General features: G+C 40.8%; 1 protein-coding gene across 4 annotated transcripts in view; it reads right to left on the bottom strand.

The window, feature by feature from the left end:
• Positions 1–698: 698 nt before the first annotated feature.
• IL18R1 (interleukin 18 receptor 1) overlaps positions 699–20608 on the bottom strand; it is a 39091-nt gene continuing 19181 nt past the window's right edge. For all 4 annotated transcript variants that reach the window (XM_024743878.1, XM_024743877.1, XM_024743879.1 and 1 more), the window contains 6 exons: positions 17474–17536; positions 13286–13406; positions 10029–10168; positions 7825–7986; positions 4940–5098; positions 699–2682 (listed from right to left, as the gene is read on the bottom strand). In XM_024743878.1, coding sequence (XP_024599646.1) covers positions 2327–2682; positions 4940–5098; positions 7825–7986; positions 10029–10168; positions 13286–13406; positions 17474–17536 — 1001 coding nt within the window. In that variant the 3' untranslated portion in view covers positions 699–2326. The remainder of the gene's footprint in view (positions 2683–4939; positions 5099–7824; positions 7987–10028; positions 10169–13285; positions 13407–17473; positions 17537–20608) is intronic.

The following is a 20608-nucleotide window of genomic DNA, read 5'->3' as shown; positions in this document are numbered from 1 at the left end:
TTTTTTTTGCGGTACGCAGGCCTCTCACCGCTGTGGCCTCTCGCTTTGCGGAGCACAGGCTCCAGACGCGCAGGCCCAGCGGCCATGGCTCGTGGGCCCAGCCACTCCGCAGCATGTGGGATCTTCCCGGACTGGGGCACGAACCCGTGTCCCCTGCATCGGCAGGTGGACTCCCAACCACTGTGCCACCAGGGAAGCCCCTGAAATTTTAAACTAAGTGAAAAAGATGTCGAGATTTTTCAAAAATAAAGGCCCGAGACCAACGGTTCATTAATGTATTTTAAAGCATATATTTACTGTATACATTTAACACATTTAATACAAAATACATTTAATGTATTTAAATCATACATAATAAAAAAGAAAAGCAGATCATTCTATTAGAGACTACGATGATAGCAATAAAATTTCTCACTACCATATATTTTCACATATAAATCTTCTTAGTAATTAAATTCCTTTACTATTTTTAGCCATCCAACTAGCACGCAAAATTTTAAGTGCTACGAAAATTAGACCACTTTCTTATACTGAAAATCTGATGAAAATCTCATTTTTCTTTGATTTTCAGTAGTATCTACCACAGCTGTTTTATTATTTAAGTTGTCTGATTTTATTTTTTTTTATTTTATATTGGAGTGTAGTTGATTTACAATGTTGTGTTAGTTTCAGGTGTACAGCAAAGTGATTCACCTGATCCATGCTTTTTTTAGACCCTTTTCCCATATAGGTTATTACAGAACATTCAGTAGAGTTCCCTGTGCTATACGGTAGGTCCTTGTTGATTATCTACTTTATATATAGTAGTACCACAGCTGTTTTAAACAGTCTCTGCTTTAAATTTTTCTGGAACATTCATGCCGCACCCATATCTTCTAACCAGCCTTCCAAACTTACCCAGCCCTTTCCTTTCTCTGTAAGGCTGCTATTTACCACTCACTCAGTGATTTTCATGAACAGACCTCTGAGGCCGTCAAGAAGGCCCAGTACTAAGGAGACAGATATATGTCTTCCAATGTGAAAAGTTGCAGACGTCCAATGCAGATATGCTGATGTGCTGCTCCTCTATGCTTCCCTGTAAGAATGAATCGCCTCAAGTCAAAACTGCCTTCCTTTCCAGATCTTGTTCTCTTTCCACCGCTAAATAACTGACCTAGGTTATAACTAGTAAGAATAACAAACGTAGCAATACCAACACTTATTGAGTGTTAAGTTCGTGTCAAGAACTGTTGTAAGAGCTTCATTTGTATTTATTCACTTAGTCTCCCTGTACAGTTCTTATAAATTCTAATGTTACAGATGAGGAGACCGCATCACAGATGAGTGAGAAGTTTCCGGAGATCACACAGGAAGCGGTAAACCCGGGATTTGAGCTCAAGTGTCTTGGCTGCCATGCTGCCTCCACCCAAAGGGCATTTAAAATCTGTCGTCTTTTAAAAATCAAGCAAGTAACCATCCTTTTTTGGCTGTTGAATAACTCATCTGATCTGGCACCCATGCTGTGTCTAAACCTTTATGCAGAATCAACAAATGTTTTAGACCATTTTTTGGAAAGACCCAGAAAATTATTTGAATTAAAACTTGTGTCTGGCATAAAAGATTAAAAAGTTGTTTCGAGTTCCTTTTAAGAAGTTCCCACAAATAGGTCCAATTAAGCAAGCCCTCCGCAGCATCTTAGTGGAGTTTCAAGAACTGTAGGCCTGCAGCTGTAGCCAGGAAACATTAATGCACGTGCTCTGAGGCTGAGGCCCTGTTACAGCAGCTCACACCTCGCTCCCCGCTCTGCTCGCAGCCCTGTCGGTTCTCCCAGACCCCTGCCCTGCACCCCACATCCCAGGCACTGTCAGAGGTGTTTAGAGGTAGGGAGCTATGGTGGGTTCGTGAAGGCACCATTCCAGTTCCTGTGTCACCTACTGGCTCATAGAGAAATGCCACTTTGTGAACTTAAAATCCTTCAGTTCAATTGTTAGCATTAAAAATCTCTTAAAGACGTGCCCTTATTTTAAGGCATTAGTTATTCTCCACCGTGTGCAGTCTCACAGTTGCTGAATGGGATTGAGCAGAGTGCCTGCATCCAGTTATGGAAGAGGAAGGAACAGGAGACCCATTTCTGTTGAATTCCAGGGTCTTCTGAGAGCCCACGACTATAGCTCAATGTTTAGTCTTATCCCCGGCAACCTAACGACAAGTTTCATCCTCAGACTGTGACTAGGACATTCACAGAGTAGAGTTAAATATTTGAATAATGCCCTTCATTATCAACAGGCTCATACACTCAGTTCCCAGAGTGTCAAGAGTTCTTTCTTCTGCTCAGCTTTTCTGAAGATCAGGGCTGCGAGAAAACAGGCAAGACTTCTGCTTCGTCTCTATATGGTTTGACTGCTTTTGCGGGCATCAGATAAAGAAGATTCTTCCAGAACCTTGAGTTATAAGACAGAGATTTATCGGCCTGCCACTTCAGAACTCTGTGGGATTTCAAAAGCTTCAGTGATTGAGGCAAGAATGTGAAGTCACCGACTGGTGTAAATTCAATTAAGATGATTTTAATTTTCCTTTCCACTAGTGCTTCATGGAGTCCACTTTCAAGTTCATACCTGACTTCATTAGACATATAACTTTTACTCAGGACAATTATCAGTCTTCGGCTTTTCTCTATCAATGAATGGATTTCATCAACAACAGCTGAAAATACGAGAAGTGGCAGATTAAGAAAACGGAAAGGGTGGGCATGAGATTAAAATCATTTTGCACAGGGCTTCCCTGGTGGCGCAGTGGTTGAGAGTCCGCCTGCCGATGCAGGGGACGCGGGTTCGTGCCCCGGTCTGGGAAGATCCCACGTGCCGCGGAGCGGCTGGGCCCGTGAGCCATGGCCGCTGAGCCTGCGCGTCCGGAGCCTGTGCTCCGCAACGGGAGGGGCCACAACAGTGAGAGGCCCGCGTACCGCAAAAAAAAGAAAAAAAAAATCATTTTGCACAGTCCTATTTTGTATTAACTCAAATTCACTAGTAAGTTTTTCTTTGAGATAAACCATTAATTCTCAACTTTATATGCCTATTAAAAAAGCAATCGTCTACACAATGATATAAGGAATACCTACTTGGCACTTTGTGCCATACCTTCTTCTAAATATTTTATGTATATTAACTCATTTAATCATCATAATGACCCTATGAAGAAAGTATTGTGATCACCCCCATTTTACAGATGAAGAAGCCAAAGCAGAGTGGTTCAGTAACTTGCCCAGAGTCACGTGGCTAGTAAATGGCAGAACCAGAATCTGAACCCAAGTGGTCTGGTTCTGGAGTGTATGTTCCTAAACATTCCACTATCTTGCCTCTTTACATGGATGGTGGAACATGGTAAAATTTGAATTAAAAATTTTTTTTACAAAATCCTGCCATTATTCTAGACCACAGGTCGATAAATTTTTTCCTGTAAAGGGGCCAGGTGGTAAATATCTTAGCCTTTGTGGGTCATCCAGTCTTTGTCACAGCTACTCAACTCTGCTGTTGTAACTCAAAAGCAGCCACAGACCACACATGAACATATGTGTAGAGATGTTTCAATAAGAGTGGCAGGCAGGACCTGACCTGTGGGTGGAAGACTGCCAACCTCTGTTCTAGACCTCTAGCCCTCCTCAGATAGAGTTCTTAGCCAAAACTAAGCATATCGAATATACAAACATTCTTTATTTTTATTTAAAAACTAAGAAGAAATCTGTTTTTAAAACGACTCCTAGAAGAATAATGGAAATATTGGGTTGGCCCAAAAGTTCTTTTGGCTTTTTCTGTAACATCTTATGGAGAAACCCAAATGAACTTTTGGGCCAACCCCAATATAATAAAATTGATGTAATCGATGTAAAGTCAAGGAGAAATACTTCGTACGTGACAGAATGTCTTCTTAGATACAAAGAGTGACGCACAAAAATATCACAGTGTTGAATGCATCTGACAATTTGGCGTATTATTCCTTTTGAGAAGTTATCTATTACTAAAAAGTATTCTCTATTTCTGATCTGTAATATTTTCCCTTCTTCATTTGTAACCCAGGAGGGAAAAACAAACAAACAAACAAACACAACTGCTTCTTATTTCCTACTCTGTCCTAAATGCCCAGCTTAGAATTTGGCACAAGGATGGTGCTCAGTAAATGTTGGATGAGTGAATGAGTGATGGTAACTAAGAAGACGTTTGTATTGCATCATCTGTGATGCGTCAGCATCCAACATAATTTGACACCAGATTCCAAATCTCTGGAAGACTTCAAAGCTCTGGAGGACTTTCAGAGAAAACATGGAAATGTTACTAAATTTCTTTGATTTTGACTGTAATATACTTCAATATATGTGTTATAGCCATTTGTATTCACGTATTAATTAAAAAATAAAATTTCACAACTAAATTATTCTAGGAACCACCAATCTCCTTTTATCCATCCTTTGCCATCAGTCCTAATTTCTACTTCAATTTTCTCACCAATGTTAACGCGATAAAGAAGAAACATTTTCTGGTAAGACTTAACCTGCTTTATAGTCCAAAGGATCACATATTAAATTGAGAACTGGTTCTGCTGTACAAAATATCATCAAAAGAGGTATTCTTACTGTGGGGTATTTCTAGATAAATGCCTCATAATGATTCTGGACCTGCTTCTGAGAATGGAATGCCCACTTCCTTTCTCCAAAGACTCAGAGAACTGTGAAGCCAAGTGAAGAGACCAGGTCCCGAAGAGGCCATTTTTGGAAACAGTGCAATCTTCTCACTACCGCTTGTATTGATTTAGCTGGTTATTTCTGGTTTAGAGGACTACTTCATTTGTTTGTTTTTAAGCAAGCAGAATAGCCTTCTGTAAGGCTAAGTTCTTCATCTTCTAAAAGCAAAGATGAAGTTAAAGATGAAAACTCCACTAGTTTTCTATCTGATATTTCCTTTCTTACCTCTTCCAGGCACCACATCCCGTTCAAATATGCATAACTTATACCCAAAATGCTTCTCCAACACCCCGGGCAAAATCTCCACAGCAAAGGTGTGCTCCTCTCCGTTCTCGGGCCGACATTCTTTTAGGTAAGACACAAAGGCATCGTACGTTTTCCCATCTAGGAGATAAGGTTGACTCTTTTAATTAGTGTGAAAATAAGCGTTTATTTAAGTACAAATTTGAGCGAAAGTTCTGAAAAATGGGAACAGAATCATTAAAAAAGAAGAGTTAAATATAGCATCCTCACCTCTAAATGCATCGAACAGTGTGCGTTAAATATGTGCAGTTCTTTGTATACTGATCGTACCTCAATGAAGCTCTTAAATAAAAGTAATATATTTTTCATAGAAAACAAATAATTCTATAAATGACAAATTTAGCTCAAAGGAAAGTGAATTAACTTCATTATTTTTGTATCAGTAAATTAGAAGTTGTAAATGTGAATAATGAATCTATAAAAAGGAAAAATATGAAAATTATTTTATGACTTTGAGGGGTTCAAGACTTCATGGGAGAGGTAACTGTAGCTATGATGGGAACAGCAAGAGAACTAGAATTAGAAGTGGAGCCTGAAGATGTGACTTAATTGCATGATGAAACTTTCAACGGATGAGCAAAGAAAATGTTTTCCTGAGATGGAATCTACTCCTGGTGAAGATACTGTGAAGAGTGTTGACCTGACAACAAAGGACTCAGAATATTACATAAAGTTAGTTGATAAAGCAGCAGCAGGCTTTGAGAGGACTGACTCCAGTTTTGGAAGAAGGTCTACCATGGGAAAATTGCTATCAAACAGCAAACCATGCTACAGAGAAATCATTTGTGAAAGGAAGAGTTAATCAATGCAGCAAATTTCACTGTTGTCTTACTTTTAAAAATTCCCACAGCCACTCCCACCTTCAGAGGCCACCACCCTGATCAGTCAGCAGCCATCAACATCGAGGCCAGACCCTCGAAAAAAGACCCAACAAAAAGATTATGACTTCCTGAAGGTTCAAATAATGTCTAGCATTTTTAGCAACAAAGTATTTTTAAGTTATGGTATATACATTGTTTTTCAGGCATAATTCTATTTTACACTTGATACACGACCCTATGGCGTAAACATATTTTTTATATGCGCTGGGAAACCAAAAAATTCTTGTTACTAACTTTATTGCGATATTAGCTTTATGCAGTGGTCTGAAACTGAACCCGCAGTATCTACAAGGTATGCCTGCACATTAAAAAGTCTTCCTCGTAGCACACCACTATCAAGAAAGTCAAAAGCACACCACTATCAACAACCTGGGAATAATATTTGCATTTTATATTATAGACAATAGGCTAACTCCCTAAAATGTAAATAGCCGCTAAAAATAAGCACGCAAAAAAAAAGTCAACAACCCAGTAGAAGCATGGGCAAAGAATATGAATGGGTACTTTGAGAAAAAGGAAATACAAACGGGTCTTAAACACATGAGAAGTTGCTCGTACTTTTGCACAGTAAGCAAAATGCAAGTGAAAACTACACTTCGATAACCCCTCAGATTTTATCTATCAGATTGGAAAATATCCAAAAGGTTGTGGGTAAGGCTATGAGAAAAAAATGTACTCCTGTCCTCTGAAGGTGGGAGGCAGTAGAGAAATATGGAGCGCAAATTGGTAATATCAATTGAAATAACAACTATATCCACCTCTGCACTTCTAGTAATTCCACTTTAGGGAATTTTTCCTTCAGTAACAAAAGGTCTTAAGCAACCCAAATGTCCATCACACGGTGACTAAATAAACAATAATACTGCCACAGAAATAAAACACTGTGCAACCCTAAAAAATGAGAGATTTTATAAACTAATATGGAAGGGTATCCAAGGTATAGTACAGCCAAGTTCAGAATAGGGCACATAGCATGCCAAGATTTGTCTTTTAAACAGGAGTGAAATAAGGTTCTCTATTCATATTCATTTGGATATACTATCAATGTGGGATGGGGTGGGAAACAGGCACGGGACAAGTATACAAGTATAATTTCTAAGACTTTTGGTGTTTGAACTACGTATGTCCTACACACACACACACGCACATACACACACACACACACACACACACACACACGGAAACAAAAGCAAGTGCAATGGATTAGATTTATTTTTTAAAATTTGGTAGCTATTTTGAACCTTGAGGACTTCTAGTCACCTGCAAAAATAGAGAAACTGAGACAGTCACCAGATAGAAGCTGGAGTAGATGAAAAGTGGCAGATCTAGGGGACTGGAACTCAGGTCATTTGGTGTGCACTTCAAGGTTCTTACAAGTACATCACGCAGCCTCCTTTGCCAGGTTAAAATAATGAACCATAATACAATTCTTTTTTTTTTTTTTTTTTGGCCTTGCCGCGTGGCACATGGGATCTTTGTTCCCTGACCAGGGATTGAACCCGTGCCCCTGCACTGGAAGCACAAGAGTCTTAAGCACTGGACAGCCAGGGCATTCCCAATTCAATTCAATTTAAATGACCTTTATTGAGTGTGAACTTTGTAAAGGCACCAGATGGCGTGTGAGCAATGACATTCAGACACACAGTCCCTGGGTCTAACCATCTCACAGGGCATTTAGAAGGACACGACACACATGCATGAAACAATCAGAGAACAATTTTTGGCAACAGATAAGTAAGCACAAGAAAAAGTGGCCCAGACAACATTCATAACGGACGCTTCGTTCAGATCAATTTTTCTTATGGAAAACTTCTACCGCCAATATGTCTACAACATAATCAAGATGAGGTGAAGATTAACGTTTATTCATATAGCTTCTTAATAAAACTGTAAAATAAGAAATCCCAGCATGACAACATTCGTTACCTGTTAAGGTTTCATCTCTTCCCAAGAAATGTCTATAAAATAGAACCAAGTCAACTCTATAAATGGCACCCACGGTCACCAGGCACACAATGACCACTGAGATCAAAACAGCTACAATCATTCCTCTAGTGAAGATGTGGCCGGGGATGTCAACTGGGTCTTCTAGAAAGAAAAAGAAAATGGGAAAAACTAGAGAAATTTCACCAGCATCTTTCGCCATCACTCTGTGGTGGTCAGCTTTTACCTTTAACACAAACCTACTTGTCTACCCAACACATTCCATTGAGTTACTCTGCAGTCCTGCCTTTAGTCTCCAGTGGTGACCTCTCTGCTCCATAAAAATGTGTACAAGGGTATTCAGAGACGTGAACTGAAAGCATTACGATGTAGTCTGTCCACACTTTTGGAAGTTGGATCTCTAGGATGATAAGACACTAGGATGAGATTCAGAGGGACCCACACCGAAACCTCAGCTAGCGGCTTGGGAACATATATGGAGGCGCAAAACCTTGAGAGAGCAAGCACTGAGGAGAGTCTGTGTGGGCTCCAGCCTGGCTCCACCATCTACTTTGTATCCTAGGGAAAGTCACTGATGCCCTAACTCTTAGAATTTCATCTGTACACATAATACAGCTATCAAGCTAGTAATATTTTCTCCTTCACTTACAGGGTTGCTGTTTTGAAGGAGGGTTAAACATTACACATAAGTAGTTGACACAGTGCCTGGCACTCAGCTCTGAGAATTTTTGTATATTTTTATATGAAAGTGTCCTTTGAGAAAAAGATTACGTTTCCTAGATTGATTCAGTTTATGCTCATTGTGGACAACATGAGATAACACAGAGGAGTATAAAGGATAGAATAATTATTTAATAACCATCCCACAGTGTGGCAACAGCCACCGCCAACAGGCTGGTACATTTCCTTCCAGGTTTCGTTTTTTCCCTGAAAACATTTACTTAGTTAGAACCATCTGGTGATCACTCTTTATTTCTTAACATTATATTAGGAGCATTTCTCCAGGTCTTTAAAATTATAATTCATACTATCTCAGTATTTAGATCGACTGCAATTTTTCATAAATATACAGAATGCTGCAATGAACACAGGCATAAACCCTTATCTATGTTTCTGATTATTTTCCTAGAGTAGATTCTAATGGAGGTGGGGTTTCTAGGTCAAAAAGAGTAAGCATACATAAAACTCTGGCCATCGTGACACAATTTTCGGGATTATCTTTCCAGTAAAATTAATTATTAGGATGTAAGTAAGCAATCATCGTTGCTTAGTAAGTGAACTCTGAATAAAGCCAGCCCCTGGGGTTCCTGCATCTCTGAAAGGCTTACATATCTATGACTGTGCCGCACAGATACACACACTCCCACGTTGGCCCACACACTCCTCCAGGGATAATGGTGGAGTCAAAGACCCTATTCCCCACACAACATTTGTGAGCCCAGCAGAAGGAAAAAATGATCAGGGTAGAAACATCTATGGCAGAGATAGCACAGCCATGCATTGATCTAGGACAGTTTACAGAACTACTTCTGAGCAGCTCCGGAGTCTGTGGCCCTCGGTTGGACTGTTTTGGTGGAAGATGCCCTCCATCAGGTGGGCACTGAAGAACTCTGAGTCCAGTGATCAGAGCCATCAACTAACTGTCCACTTGCCAAGTCCAGGGGCTATCCCAAGAGAGGGAAGCCTAAGTTAGTCTTTGTTGAACGAAAGACCACACCCAAGGGCCCCTGTGCCCAGGGCCCAGCTAAGGTAGGGTGGAGGCGGCAATTACTCCTGGACCACTGGCCTCATCCTACACCGAGCAGCAAACTTTCCTCCTGTTGTTCAGAGTGTGCTAGAGCTGCCCGGACCACCTCCCCTGTGACTCACCCACCAGCATCTCCAACCCTGAGCTCTACCTACCTCCCTGCTCTGGGCCCCTGGTTGCTACACAGGATTGGAATATGTTTGAGAGCAAAAGAATACGCTTGAGGTTTTCATTCTCTGCTTGGAATCAGGGCACAGGGGATTACAGCAAGGGCTGAGCACCAGCTCTGCCACTGAACGCCTGTGACACAGGGCAAACCCTTCACCTCTCAGGAGCTTGGTTCCTGGTGTGTAAGATGAGGAAGTGATGAGCAACGACAGGTCTCTCAGCTGCTACATTCTAGGTTTCCACAAACTGCCAAAGATAAAATTTCTCACACCTTTTTTCAATAAGATGAAGCTTTTGGTGTCTATGCCTCCCTCGCTGGCTGCAGTGCAATTATATGAAGAGTTTAGATTGTTTTCCTTAACAGTCTCAATTCTCAGTATTTTTGAAGCAAGCCATTTGCCTTCTGAAGTCCTGTAAGAGAGGAAAATGGTTTAGCAATAGGCTTTGTGTCATTGCCAACACGTTACCCATGAAAGAGGAATTTGTATGTGCAAATACATCTGCACAAAGACACGGCTCTGTGGACTCCAGGGAATAGTCCCCTTCTGGTGGGTTCTCTTCAAGTCTGAGCCTCCTGCTCCCCGGGGGTCTCAGCCCTCCTGAGACCATCTGGGGACGGCGCTGTAAACTGCCTAAAATTAAAATGCCTGGGAGGTAACGATGCTCAGTTGAAAACACAAGGAAATATTCTCTCTCTCAATTACAGGCACGCTTCATTTTACTGAGCTTTGCTTTACTATGCTTCGCAGATACTGCACTTTTTACAAACTGAATGTGTGTGGCAACAGGGTATCAAGCAAGTCTTTTGGTGCCATTTTCCCAACAGCATTTGCTCACTTTATGTTTCTGTGTCACATTTTGGTAATTCTCAAACTTTCACATTTTTTCATTAATATTATATTTGTTAAGGGGATCTGTGATCAGTGATCTTTCATGTGACTATCATAATGGTTGGGCATTTATTTTAGCAATAAAGTATTTTTAATTAAGGTATGTACATCATCTTTTAAGATGCACTGCTATTGTAAACATAACTTCTATATGCACTGGGAAATCAAAACATTCACGTGACTTGCTTCATTGTGATATCTGCTTTACTGTGGTGGTCTGGAACTGAACCCTCAATATCTCCCAGGTGTGTCTGCGTCTTCCCCCGTTCCTCCTGTCCTGACTACTCAGCATTCCTCCCACTGTGAAGTCTCCACCAGCTGTGACAATGCCGCAGATCGTTAATACAGACGCAGATTCACATCAAGTTTGTCCTAGCAGTCCTAACGACCACTCTTCTTTTGTTCAGCATTTAAAATAAATTAAAACCACTATTCTCAGACACTCCCAAGCACATGAGAAATGCCAATTAAGCTGCTCAGTGAGTGTCAGAAAATGACCAGAGGCCACCAGGAGCGGCCAGCTCTCTTTCTCTACTAAAAGGACTCAAAAGCCACCCTGTCCCCGATGCAGGGTACATGCTCTTGGCATCTGCCTCCTGCTAGTGGCAGGCTCTGAAGGTGCAGTCGCTCACCCGCCAGGCCGCCCCCGCAGCTGGGATGTGGTACCCACTGTAGCCTCTAACTGTCTCAAATGCATCTTAGAAGAGAAGGCATAATTCTGTACAGAAGTCACCCATCCAGAAATATCAACCATCTAACATCAATGTAAAATCCACAAAGAAAGCCCCCAAAAAACCCACTGAGAAGCCAAAATAGATGACCTAAGTTCATGCACCCAGTATAAAGAAAGATTTAGCCTCGCTTAAGCCCTCAGTTTAGCTGAAGCTCCGTTTCTAATAAGCTTGGTCAATTGGTCTTCTATGCCTCCAGAGATTAACAATGGATCATGAGAAGGAGGAAATGCAGGAATCTGGTGGGGAACAGACACTGAGGACAAGATAAAGTGGCAGGATAGCCACGCAATCCAGCTGTGCCAACACTCAATGAGCACTAATCACGCACCGGGTTCTGGGCGAGGGTATAAAAAAAACCTCACAAGTGCAGCTAAGGTGACAGACAGCTTAGGACCACTACTCACTAGAACCTGAGTGTATAGTTACCTTAATAATGACAGTAATGACCCAAAGCCATTCAGAAACATTGTAATGGCCATAGGCTGAGCATGTTTTGTTTTAATAAGTATAACCGTTCCTTAATATAGGCTATTTAAACTAGACGGCATTTGGAAATTTTTGCACCAACTCTGCCTCCTAGATATTTATATCTAACCATTGCCCTGTGTGCGTTCTCTAGCTGTTCTTAGTGTGTTTCTAGTTTCCATTAATGGACTCTGACAGGAGAGTGCGGCCATAATTCTGATCAGTGGCAATGGACCAACAACGATGTCACAGGGCAGGAGACCGGTCATTTAAATTAGTATTTTCTTGGGTCATCCCTTGCATCTGACAATCTTTGGGGACCCTTCTGGACTCGAGAAAATTCCTCACTTCTCACCTTTAAGAAAGATAATCCCTGTAAGGAATGTTCTAAAAAGAAGCTCTGAACTATCTCTAAAGAGCAGGAAGCAGTGTCTGTGTCAGCATAACTCACGCCCAGCAAAGAAATCCACCCACCCCACTCCCCCTGCCACACACACAAAGCTGTCTTCAGAGGGCTCTTTCTCGCTTTGTGATTTCTGGTAATTCTCAAGTATCTTATAATGAATTATTTTCAACAATCAGAACAAAGAAAGCTGTGTGTGTAAGCCAAGTACAGGGCATAGATCTGGACAGGTAGCCACAGATGGATGGCCTGCCTGTGTCCAGGGCTGCCCCCAGGGTCCTCAGGGAAAGGTACTGATGACGTGCTTTGTCACCTATGGATACCCATCAGGCCCCACGGTGACACGTGGGCAACACAACTAGGCACGCCTACTGCACACAAGGGGCCCGGCATAACTTGTACATGTCCCAGGCTCCTGACCTGGTCTTTTCTCTGGTACACTAGTAAAAACAAAGCATTTAACACAATTTTCAAAATTCAAATGACAGTGGCCTAGGTAATCGCTCTTTTATAAGATGCTTAGGTAAAGTCCCCACCCCCATCAGATCCTGACTGACCAAAAGCTACTTCTGTAAGGCGATGCTAAAACGCCTCATTGACCTTCTTTTTCTTTTCTTTTTTTTTTTTTTGCAGTACGCGGGCCTCTCACTGTTGTGGCCTCTCCTGTTGCGGAGCACAGGCTCCGGATGCACAGGCTCAGCGGCCCCGGCTCACGGGCCCAGCCGCTGCGCGGCATGTGGGATCTTCCCGGACCAGGGCACGAACCCGTGTCCCCTGCATCGGCAGGCGGACTCTCAACCACTGCGTCACCAGGGAAGCCCTGACCTTCTTTTTCTAATTTAGGTCTCAGCAATAAATTTCTGCATAATGCGTCAGCCTAGAGTATGCAAATTATAAAATATGTAAGTTATAAGTTAAACTCATCTCAAGCATCCTGTCAGCCATTCAGGAGTCTGGTGTTTTTATCTCATATATATATGATACTATATGATTTTTGTATATCATGATATGTATTATATATATCACATATTCATACCTAATTCTTGTCCCTTCCTCTTCGTGTACATTAGGATCCTTTCCATTTTTTTTCCAGATGTTCCAGTAAATCACATCCTTTTCATTCAGCAAGGCAGAGCAGTTGAGCTGTACGTCTTTTCCTAGGTAAAAGTTGACAACCGATGTTCAGATTTTAGAAACTCAGGTTTCTCAAAGGTTGAAATTAATACAGCCAATGTATATTAACCTAATATACAATGATAATATAGAGCAGCATCTAAGGAAAAAATGCCTTGTTCTGCAATTAAAAAAAATTATAAATCAGAGAAATTAGGTTGCAACTACAAGTCATCACCAAACTATGAACTGGCTTCTCTTCAAATGTTTATGTCTAAATCAATTATTAAAACTTAGGATGGCCAGTGGACTTTCTTTTCAACCTATAGTCTAATAGGTAGTGTCAGGCCTACATACCCACTGCAACTTCTGGAAAAACTAAATGGATACAAAACAACAAAAAAAATTAAATTAGCTAAAAATTAAAGACATCAAAGTGCAGGGAAAACAAAGAGAAACAGATGAACTGAAACTACAGTCAGGAATAAAGTCCTTCCAGGGTGAGCTGAGATAGCCACCATTTTATTCCTTAAAGGAATTTGCTTTGGTTTGTACAAAATAGAGGCAATCTCATGGGGAAAAGAGAGTCCAGTGGAGATGCTGACAGCCACATGGGCTCACAGGATTATTGTTAAGGGCTTGGGCAGCATAGGAGGCTGGAAAGGCCTAATGATTTCTCCTGCAGTCTCATGGTATTAGCAGAGTAAGTTCCACTGGAGGACAACACACACGTGACTGGAGTCACCCCCAGTCATAAGAGGTGAAAAGCAGGTTAAATCCAACAAACCTGCATCCTAGCTACTGCTCAGCTCAATTCCTGACTGGACTGAGATGATCAAACCCTCACATTATCTGCCTAACAGAGAAAAGGCAAACACTCTTAGGGAAAAGTAATACAAACTTCATTCACCTTAGTTGTTTTACATACAGAAATATCAACAACAACAAACAACAACAACAAAGAGAGACATACAAAGGGCAAAAAAAGGGGACAATAATCAATAGAAAAAATAGGTAATAGAAGTTGACCCAAAGATGATCCAAATGCCTGACTTGGCAGATAAAGAGTATGAAATAACTAATATAAATAGGTTAAAGAAAACAGAGGAAAAGATGGACAGGTAGATGAAAAGATGGATGTTTTCAACAAAGAAGAGTAACCTATTCTAAAAGAATCAAATGAGCAACTGATAACTGAAAAAAACATGAATTTAAGAACTCAACGGTTTTAACAGAGTCTGAGCATAAAAGAAGTCAGGATTGCTAAGGCTGAATACAGGCCAAGATCAAAACTAAAGTACAGAAGGGAAAAAAATTAAAATAACAGAACAAGAGCATAATACATGTAATTGGAGACCCAGAAGGAGAGGAGAGAAGAAAGGGGCAGAATAAATATTCAGACATAACGGCAGAGGATTTCTCCCAAATTAATTAAATACAACCTTTGCAGACTCAAGAAGCTCAGAGGAACCCAAAGCAGGATAAATGCAAAGAACACCACACCCGGATGCGTCAAAATCAAAGAGAAAGAGAAAATTCTGAAAGCAGCCAGAAGAAGAAAACACATCAAAGTACCAACAATGACACTAAAGGCCAGTCTTTCAGCAGAAACTATGGAAACCAGTGAACAACAGAAGGGCATCTTTAAAGTGCAGGAAAAAACTGCCAACCTAGAATTATTGAAATTATTGAAAAAAATCTTCAAAATTGGAGGTAAATAGAGATATTTTCAAGTAAATAATAGCCAAAAGGATTTATTGCCAGCATAACCACACTATAAGAAATACCAAAGGAAATTTTTCACTCTCAAAGAAAAATTATCCCAGATGAAAGCAAGGACATACATTAAGAAATGAACAGTGCAATAAAAGACAGACATTTGGGTAAATACAAAATAATTTTTGTGTTTCAAGGAATAATAATGCCAAATTATTGTGAGTTTTATAACATATGCAGGAGAGAAATACATAAATAGTAGCTTAAAGTGAGATAAGAGGATGAATGAAATTAACTGTTGTGAGGTTCTCACATGTCTGTGAAATTGTCAACGTACTAAGATGTTCATTTGCCTTATTGTAGTAAGAGGATATATATTGTAATCTCTAGGAGAACTACTAATGAAGAATACAAAATGGCATAACTAAGAGGAAAACAAAACTGACTAAATAAAAAAAAATTAATCTGAAAGGAAAGGAGAATAAAAGGAAGAAGTAAGACATAGGACAACTGGTAAACAGCAACATGAGAGGTCTCAAACCGACTGTATTAGTAAGTCATTAAACGTAAATGTACTAAACACCATACAGACTGGATTTCAACAAAGATCCAAATATATTCAGTTTACGTGAGACATATTTTGTGTATAAAGACAATGAAATGCTAAACGTGAAAGGATGTGAAAAAAGATAAAACATGCCAGTCCCAAACAAAGGAAAACTGGTGTGTCTATCTAACATGAGAGAGAGTAGGGATTGGAAAAAGTATGATAGATAAAGAGAGAAATTTTATAATGTTAAAGTGTCAATTCAAGAGGCATCAATTTGAATGTGCCCATAAGATAACCTCAACATACATAAAGCAAAAGTAGACGGAACTAAAGGATATGTAGACAACTTGACCATCATAGCTGGAGATATTAACATCTCTCTTGGCAATTAGTAAGGATATTGATGATTTGAAGAGTACCATTAACCAACTTCACCTAATTGATATTTATAGAAGGACTAAACGAAAATCTGCAGAATACACATTTGTTTCAAATGTACTTAGAACATTCTGGTCCAAGTAAGTTACTGCAAATTTTAAGATTTAAATGATACAGTGTATACTCTTGGACCATAATGGAACTAAACTGGACATCAATAACAGAAAAATAACTAGAAAATCCTCCACATATTTGGAAATTAAGAAACATAAGTAACCCATAGATGAAAGAAATATCACAAGGAAAAATTTTTTAAATAGTTAAAACTTTGAACTGAATAGTTATGAAAATATGGCATATCAACATTGTTGGAAACAGCTAAACAGTGATTAGAGGGAAATTTAGAACTTAGAATACACATACTACAGGAGAGGAGAATTTAAATTAATTCTCTAACTCTCCATGTGTACAAAGGAAAAATGAGGTGCAAATTAAGCCTAAAATGAGAAGAAAAAATAGTAAAGTTCAGAAATCAGTAACACTAGAAACCAGGCAAGCCACAAACACAAATGGCAAAGTATCTGAGCTGCACTGGGCATATGAGGCCATTTATACATGACTGTGGCCATCTGTAGTCAAAGGGTGTGTGCTTTGGAAACAATCAACAGGATCAAATAACAATCAACAACAAACAAACAATGTAAGAAACTTGAATCCCAGCTCTGCCCCTTTCCTGGGGTTTAACTTCAGACAAATTACTTAACCTTTCTGAGCTTTGGTCATTTAATCCGAAGCTTAAATGGGAACAATACCCCTCAGAGTTGCTTTGAGGATTTAATACAATAACATATTTCAGTTACCTAATCCAATACTCAGTTTAGCATATGTGAATTTATTCTTTTCCTTCCTTCCTTTCTCCTTTGAAAGAAATTACTCAACTGGACATATCGATTCATCAAGACCTGTCTAAACAAACCCTAAATGTAGAGTCGAGTCCATTGATTCAAAGTGAACCCATTAATCAAATATTCAAACCACACAATAAGTTTGAATCATTTCTCCAGAGTATTCTCATTGAGTTTGCATATTTAAAAATGATCATAGATACTATTTGAGAAAAGCCACATACAAAGTGACTAAAACCACAGGTCTGCAAACCACAGGCACTTCCATAATCTTTTGAACAGACTGTTAACTGTCATTACTAAAAAGGGCAACATTCAAACAATGACAAGGTTCTAAACCACAGGCACTTCCATAATCTTTTGAACAGACTGTTAACTGTCATTATTACTAAAAAGGGCAACATTCAAACAATGACAAGGTTTTCCTGCTTTTTCAATATTCTTCAGTAAACATGGTATGTGTTATGAACACAATGTTGATCAATAAGGAACCAGATTTAGCCTTGGAAGACTATTATGACCCCCGTTCACAAATCCAAAATATATGTATGTCAAAATATACCTAATTCCACTTTAACATGTGTAAGCTTTGGTCCAAGAAGAGCTGGAATTATATTACTGTTGTCTGAAAGTGAAAAAAGAAAAGAAAAATGCATTAGTGTTACAAGGAGTTTTGCTAAGACAGACGTTTGTTGTAATACACTTATTATTCCGGGTAACCAAGATTCTAACAGTCATCATTATACATTTATTATTTAATGTATTTTCATCAAATAAGGGTTGCAGGGAATACTGGTCGTCGTTTCACTTTCCATCAACTCAAAGCTCACCTCACTGGAAAAAGCACACTGAATTTGGTCTCCCCTCAATTCCAGCCTCTGCCTTCTGTCACTTCAGATAAAAGCCAGAAGAAGATGCTCATCCAGGGAGACAATGAAACTTTTAGGACTTAGAAGATGCAAAGTCACTGGGATATGTCTTTCTGCTCTGCCTTTCCTCCTTCCATCTGCTCTCAACTCCTCAAGATAGATTTATTGGGTGCAAGGTCAAGACTCAGGTAGGGTAGGCAAGGCACTTACTCTCAGAAGCCTCCTGAGACCCTCCCCTGGCAGGACAGCGAGAGGAGTGCCCCTGGATGCCTCACTTGCCTCACCTTAGTCCCAGTCCTGCTGGGGTGTCCACCCCTGTAAACTCAGTTATACTTCTGTTCCTTAGTGACCTCTGACCCAGACTGGAGGTACATAGATATGCTCTACCTCAGCCCCATTGAGTAACACTTAGGAAGGAAGCAATCCCCCAGCAACCTCCCACTGAGGACTACCCCACAACCTAGGATGCTAATAACTGCAGAACACGGACAGCCCTGTGGTCCCGCATTCACAAGGTATGTAGTCCAGTCCCTGCTGCTCCCATTATCAGCATCGGCAACTTTCTTCATGACCTGGACTCCCCCTTCTAAGTGCTTCCGGTGCTTCTGGGGCATTTACAAGTAATGTCCAGTGCCTCCCTCATGGGGGCTCCCAGGCGCCCAGCAGATGTGCTTGCTCACGAGGACTAAAGGGGACTCAGGTGCTCTCCTGCAGCACCCACGCCCTCCTAGGCTCTCCCAGGAAGCACGTGCTACAGAGTGAAGAGCAAAGAAGGGAAAGGAGGAGTAATGTGGGCAAGGATACAGAAAGAAACTAGCGTAGCAAAACCTCAGGGTAAAGGACTTCCCTGGAGGTCCAGTGGTTAATAAGACTCCGTGCTTCCACTGCAGGGGGCACGGGTTCAATCCCTGGTCGGGGAAGTAAGATCCCGCAAGCTGTGCAGTGCAGCCAAAAATAAATAGATAAATAAAAATTTTAAATAAAATAGTTAAAATACGGTGATCTTCAACTATCTTTGTAATGAGCTGAGAGGTAGATCATAGATAATTAAAAACAAAAACCAAAATTCCCAGGGTAAGAATCTCTTCTGGGATTCAGACTCCAGGCAAGACTAGAATTCACATCGGCAGGAAGAGCTGGAGGAGCCACTGCCAGACAAGGAGCTGACCTCAGGTCTGAGCACAGAGGAACAGAGGTTGCTTCAAGCACACAGGGGCAGGAGGTGGTTTTGAGTATTGGAGAAAATTGCTACTGATTATTTTTCTCTTCATCGATCTCCTTTTCTCAGGAATTTGGTGGGAGTCCTGGGAAGAGGAGGTGTAAAGGACATCTTTATGAAAGGACATCTTTGAGAAAGGATGCCATCTACTAGAACTCAAAGCAGATCATGGAGAACCCAGAGCAGTACTGGGTTTGTAAAACTGGTGTAAAGTGAAGGGTACAATCCTACTGAAGGTAACAGAAGGAAGAGAACACTTCAGTGTGTGCCCCTGGCATGGCTAGTCTACTCTGAAGTTACTATCCCTGGATCAAAATGGCACAGAGACGGTCAGCTGCAGGAGGAGAGACATCAGCAGATCAGCCAGAGAGTGAGATGAAGACAAAAGGCAGAGGCCAGGTGGGTTGAGAGGCCTGTGATCCACAGCAGTGATGCTCCCCACGTGACAGTGCAGAGATCTACATCCGTGACCACAGGTGAGCACAGACAAGGTAGGCGCTCAGTCCCGCTGCCCTCAGCAGAGGCCATACCTCCTGATCATCAGCTTCAACTCTAAGCTCCACATTTTAAAAGAATGGTGCCAAACTTCACCAAATCCAAAGGAAAAGGGCCAGGATGGTGAAGAGTCCTGACTTCCTGTTGAATGAGGCACGACTGAAGAAACTGTTCCTATCTCAGTACAGAGCGACCTTGGAGGTATTGCGGGTTCTGTCCAGACCACCACAATAAAATGAATGTGACAATAAAGCGAGTCACGCAACTCTTTTAGTTTCCCAGCACATATAAAAGTTATGTTTACACTGTACTACAGTCTATTAAGTGTGCAACAGCATTATGTCTAAAAAACAATGTACATATTTTAATTTAAAAATAATGCTGTTGGAAAAATGGCGCCGATACACTGGCTCAATGCTGGGTTTCCGCAAACCTTCAATTTGCAAAAAAAAAAAAAAATGCAGTATCTGCAAAACACAATAAAATGAGGTATGCCTGTAATTCACTCAACAGACATGTAATGAGCACATGTACAAAGGCCCAGCCGTAAGTACAGGAGAGACCAACATGAGGAATAGAACACAGGTTAATCCCTTCTTTCCAGGAGCTCTCATTCTAGTGACAGAAACAGACATGTCATCTGATTCTGACAGCAACCAGAAATAAGAACAAGAGGCCGTGGGAGCACGGAGGAGGATGGACACTTAGCTGAGTCCTGAAAGACACAGGTGGCATTCTCCAAGAAGACGAGGAAAACAAGATGGGTGGTTAAGCCAGAAGAATAGCACGTGGGGCAGTGTGGGGACATGGGAGTGAGGAGACGGGAGATGGTAATACTAAGATGGTAATAACAGAGCTTTCCATGTCCCTGGCACCACTATCAAGGCTCTACAACCTCACTCACTCGGTCCTCAAGGCAACCCTGAGGGATGACTCAACTCTTTACTGTCCCATGTCACTAGTGAGGAATGAGAGGCAGAGAAAAACTCAGTCATTTAACTCAGCCAAGGTCACAAGCTCACAGGGTTCAATGAAAGGATCTGGCACAATTCCTGGTCTTGTGCACATGCTCTTTGGATAATGGATATTCTTCTTCTTTTTTTTTTTTTTTTTT

Source organism: Neophocaena asiaeorientalis, unplaced genomic scaffold (genome assembly GCF_003031525.2).
Source record: "Neophocaena asiaeorientalis asiaeorientalis breed wild unplaced genomic scaffold, Neophocaena_asiaeorientalis_V1.1 scaffold114, whole genome shotgun sequence".
In the NCBI taxonomy this organism is placed as follows: Eukaryota; Metazoa; Chordata; class Mammalia; order Artiodactyla; family Phocoenidae; genus Neophocaena; species Neophocaena asiaeorientalis.
Note: the sequence above shows the minus strand (reverse complement) of the source record. Positions and strands in the feature narration are given on the sequence as shown.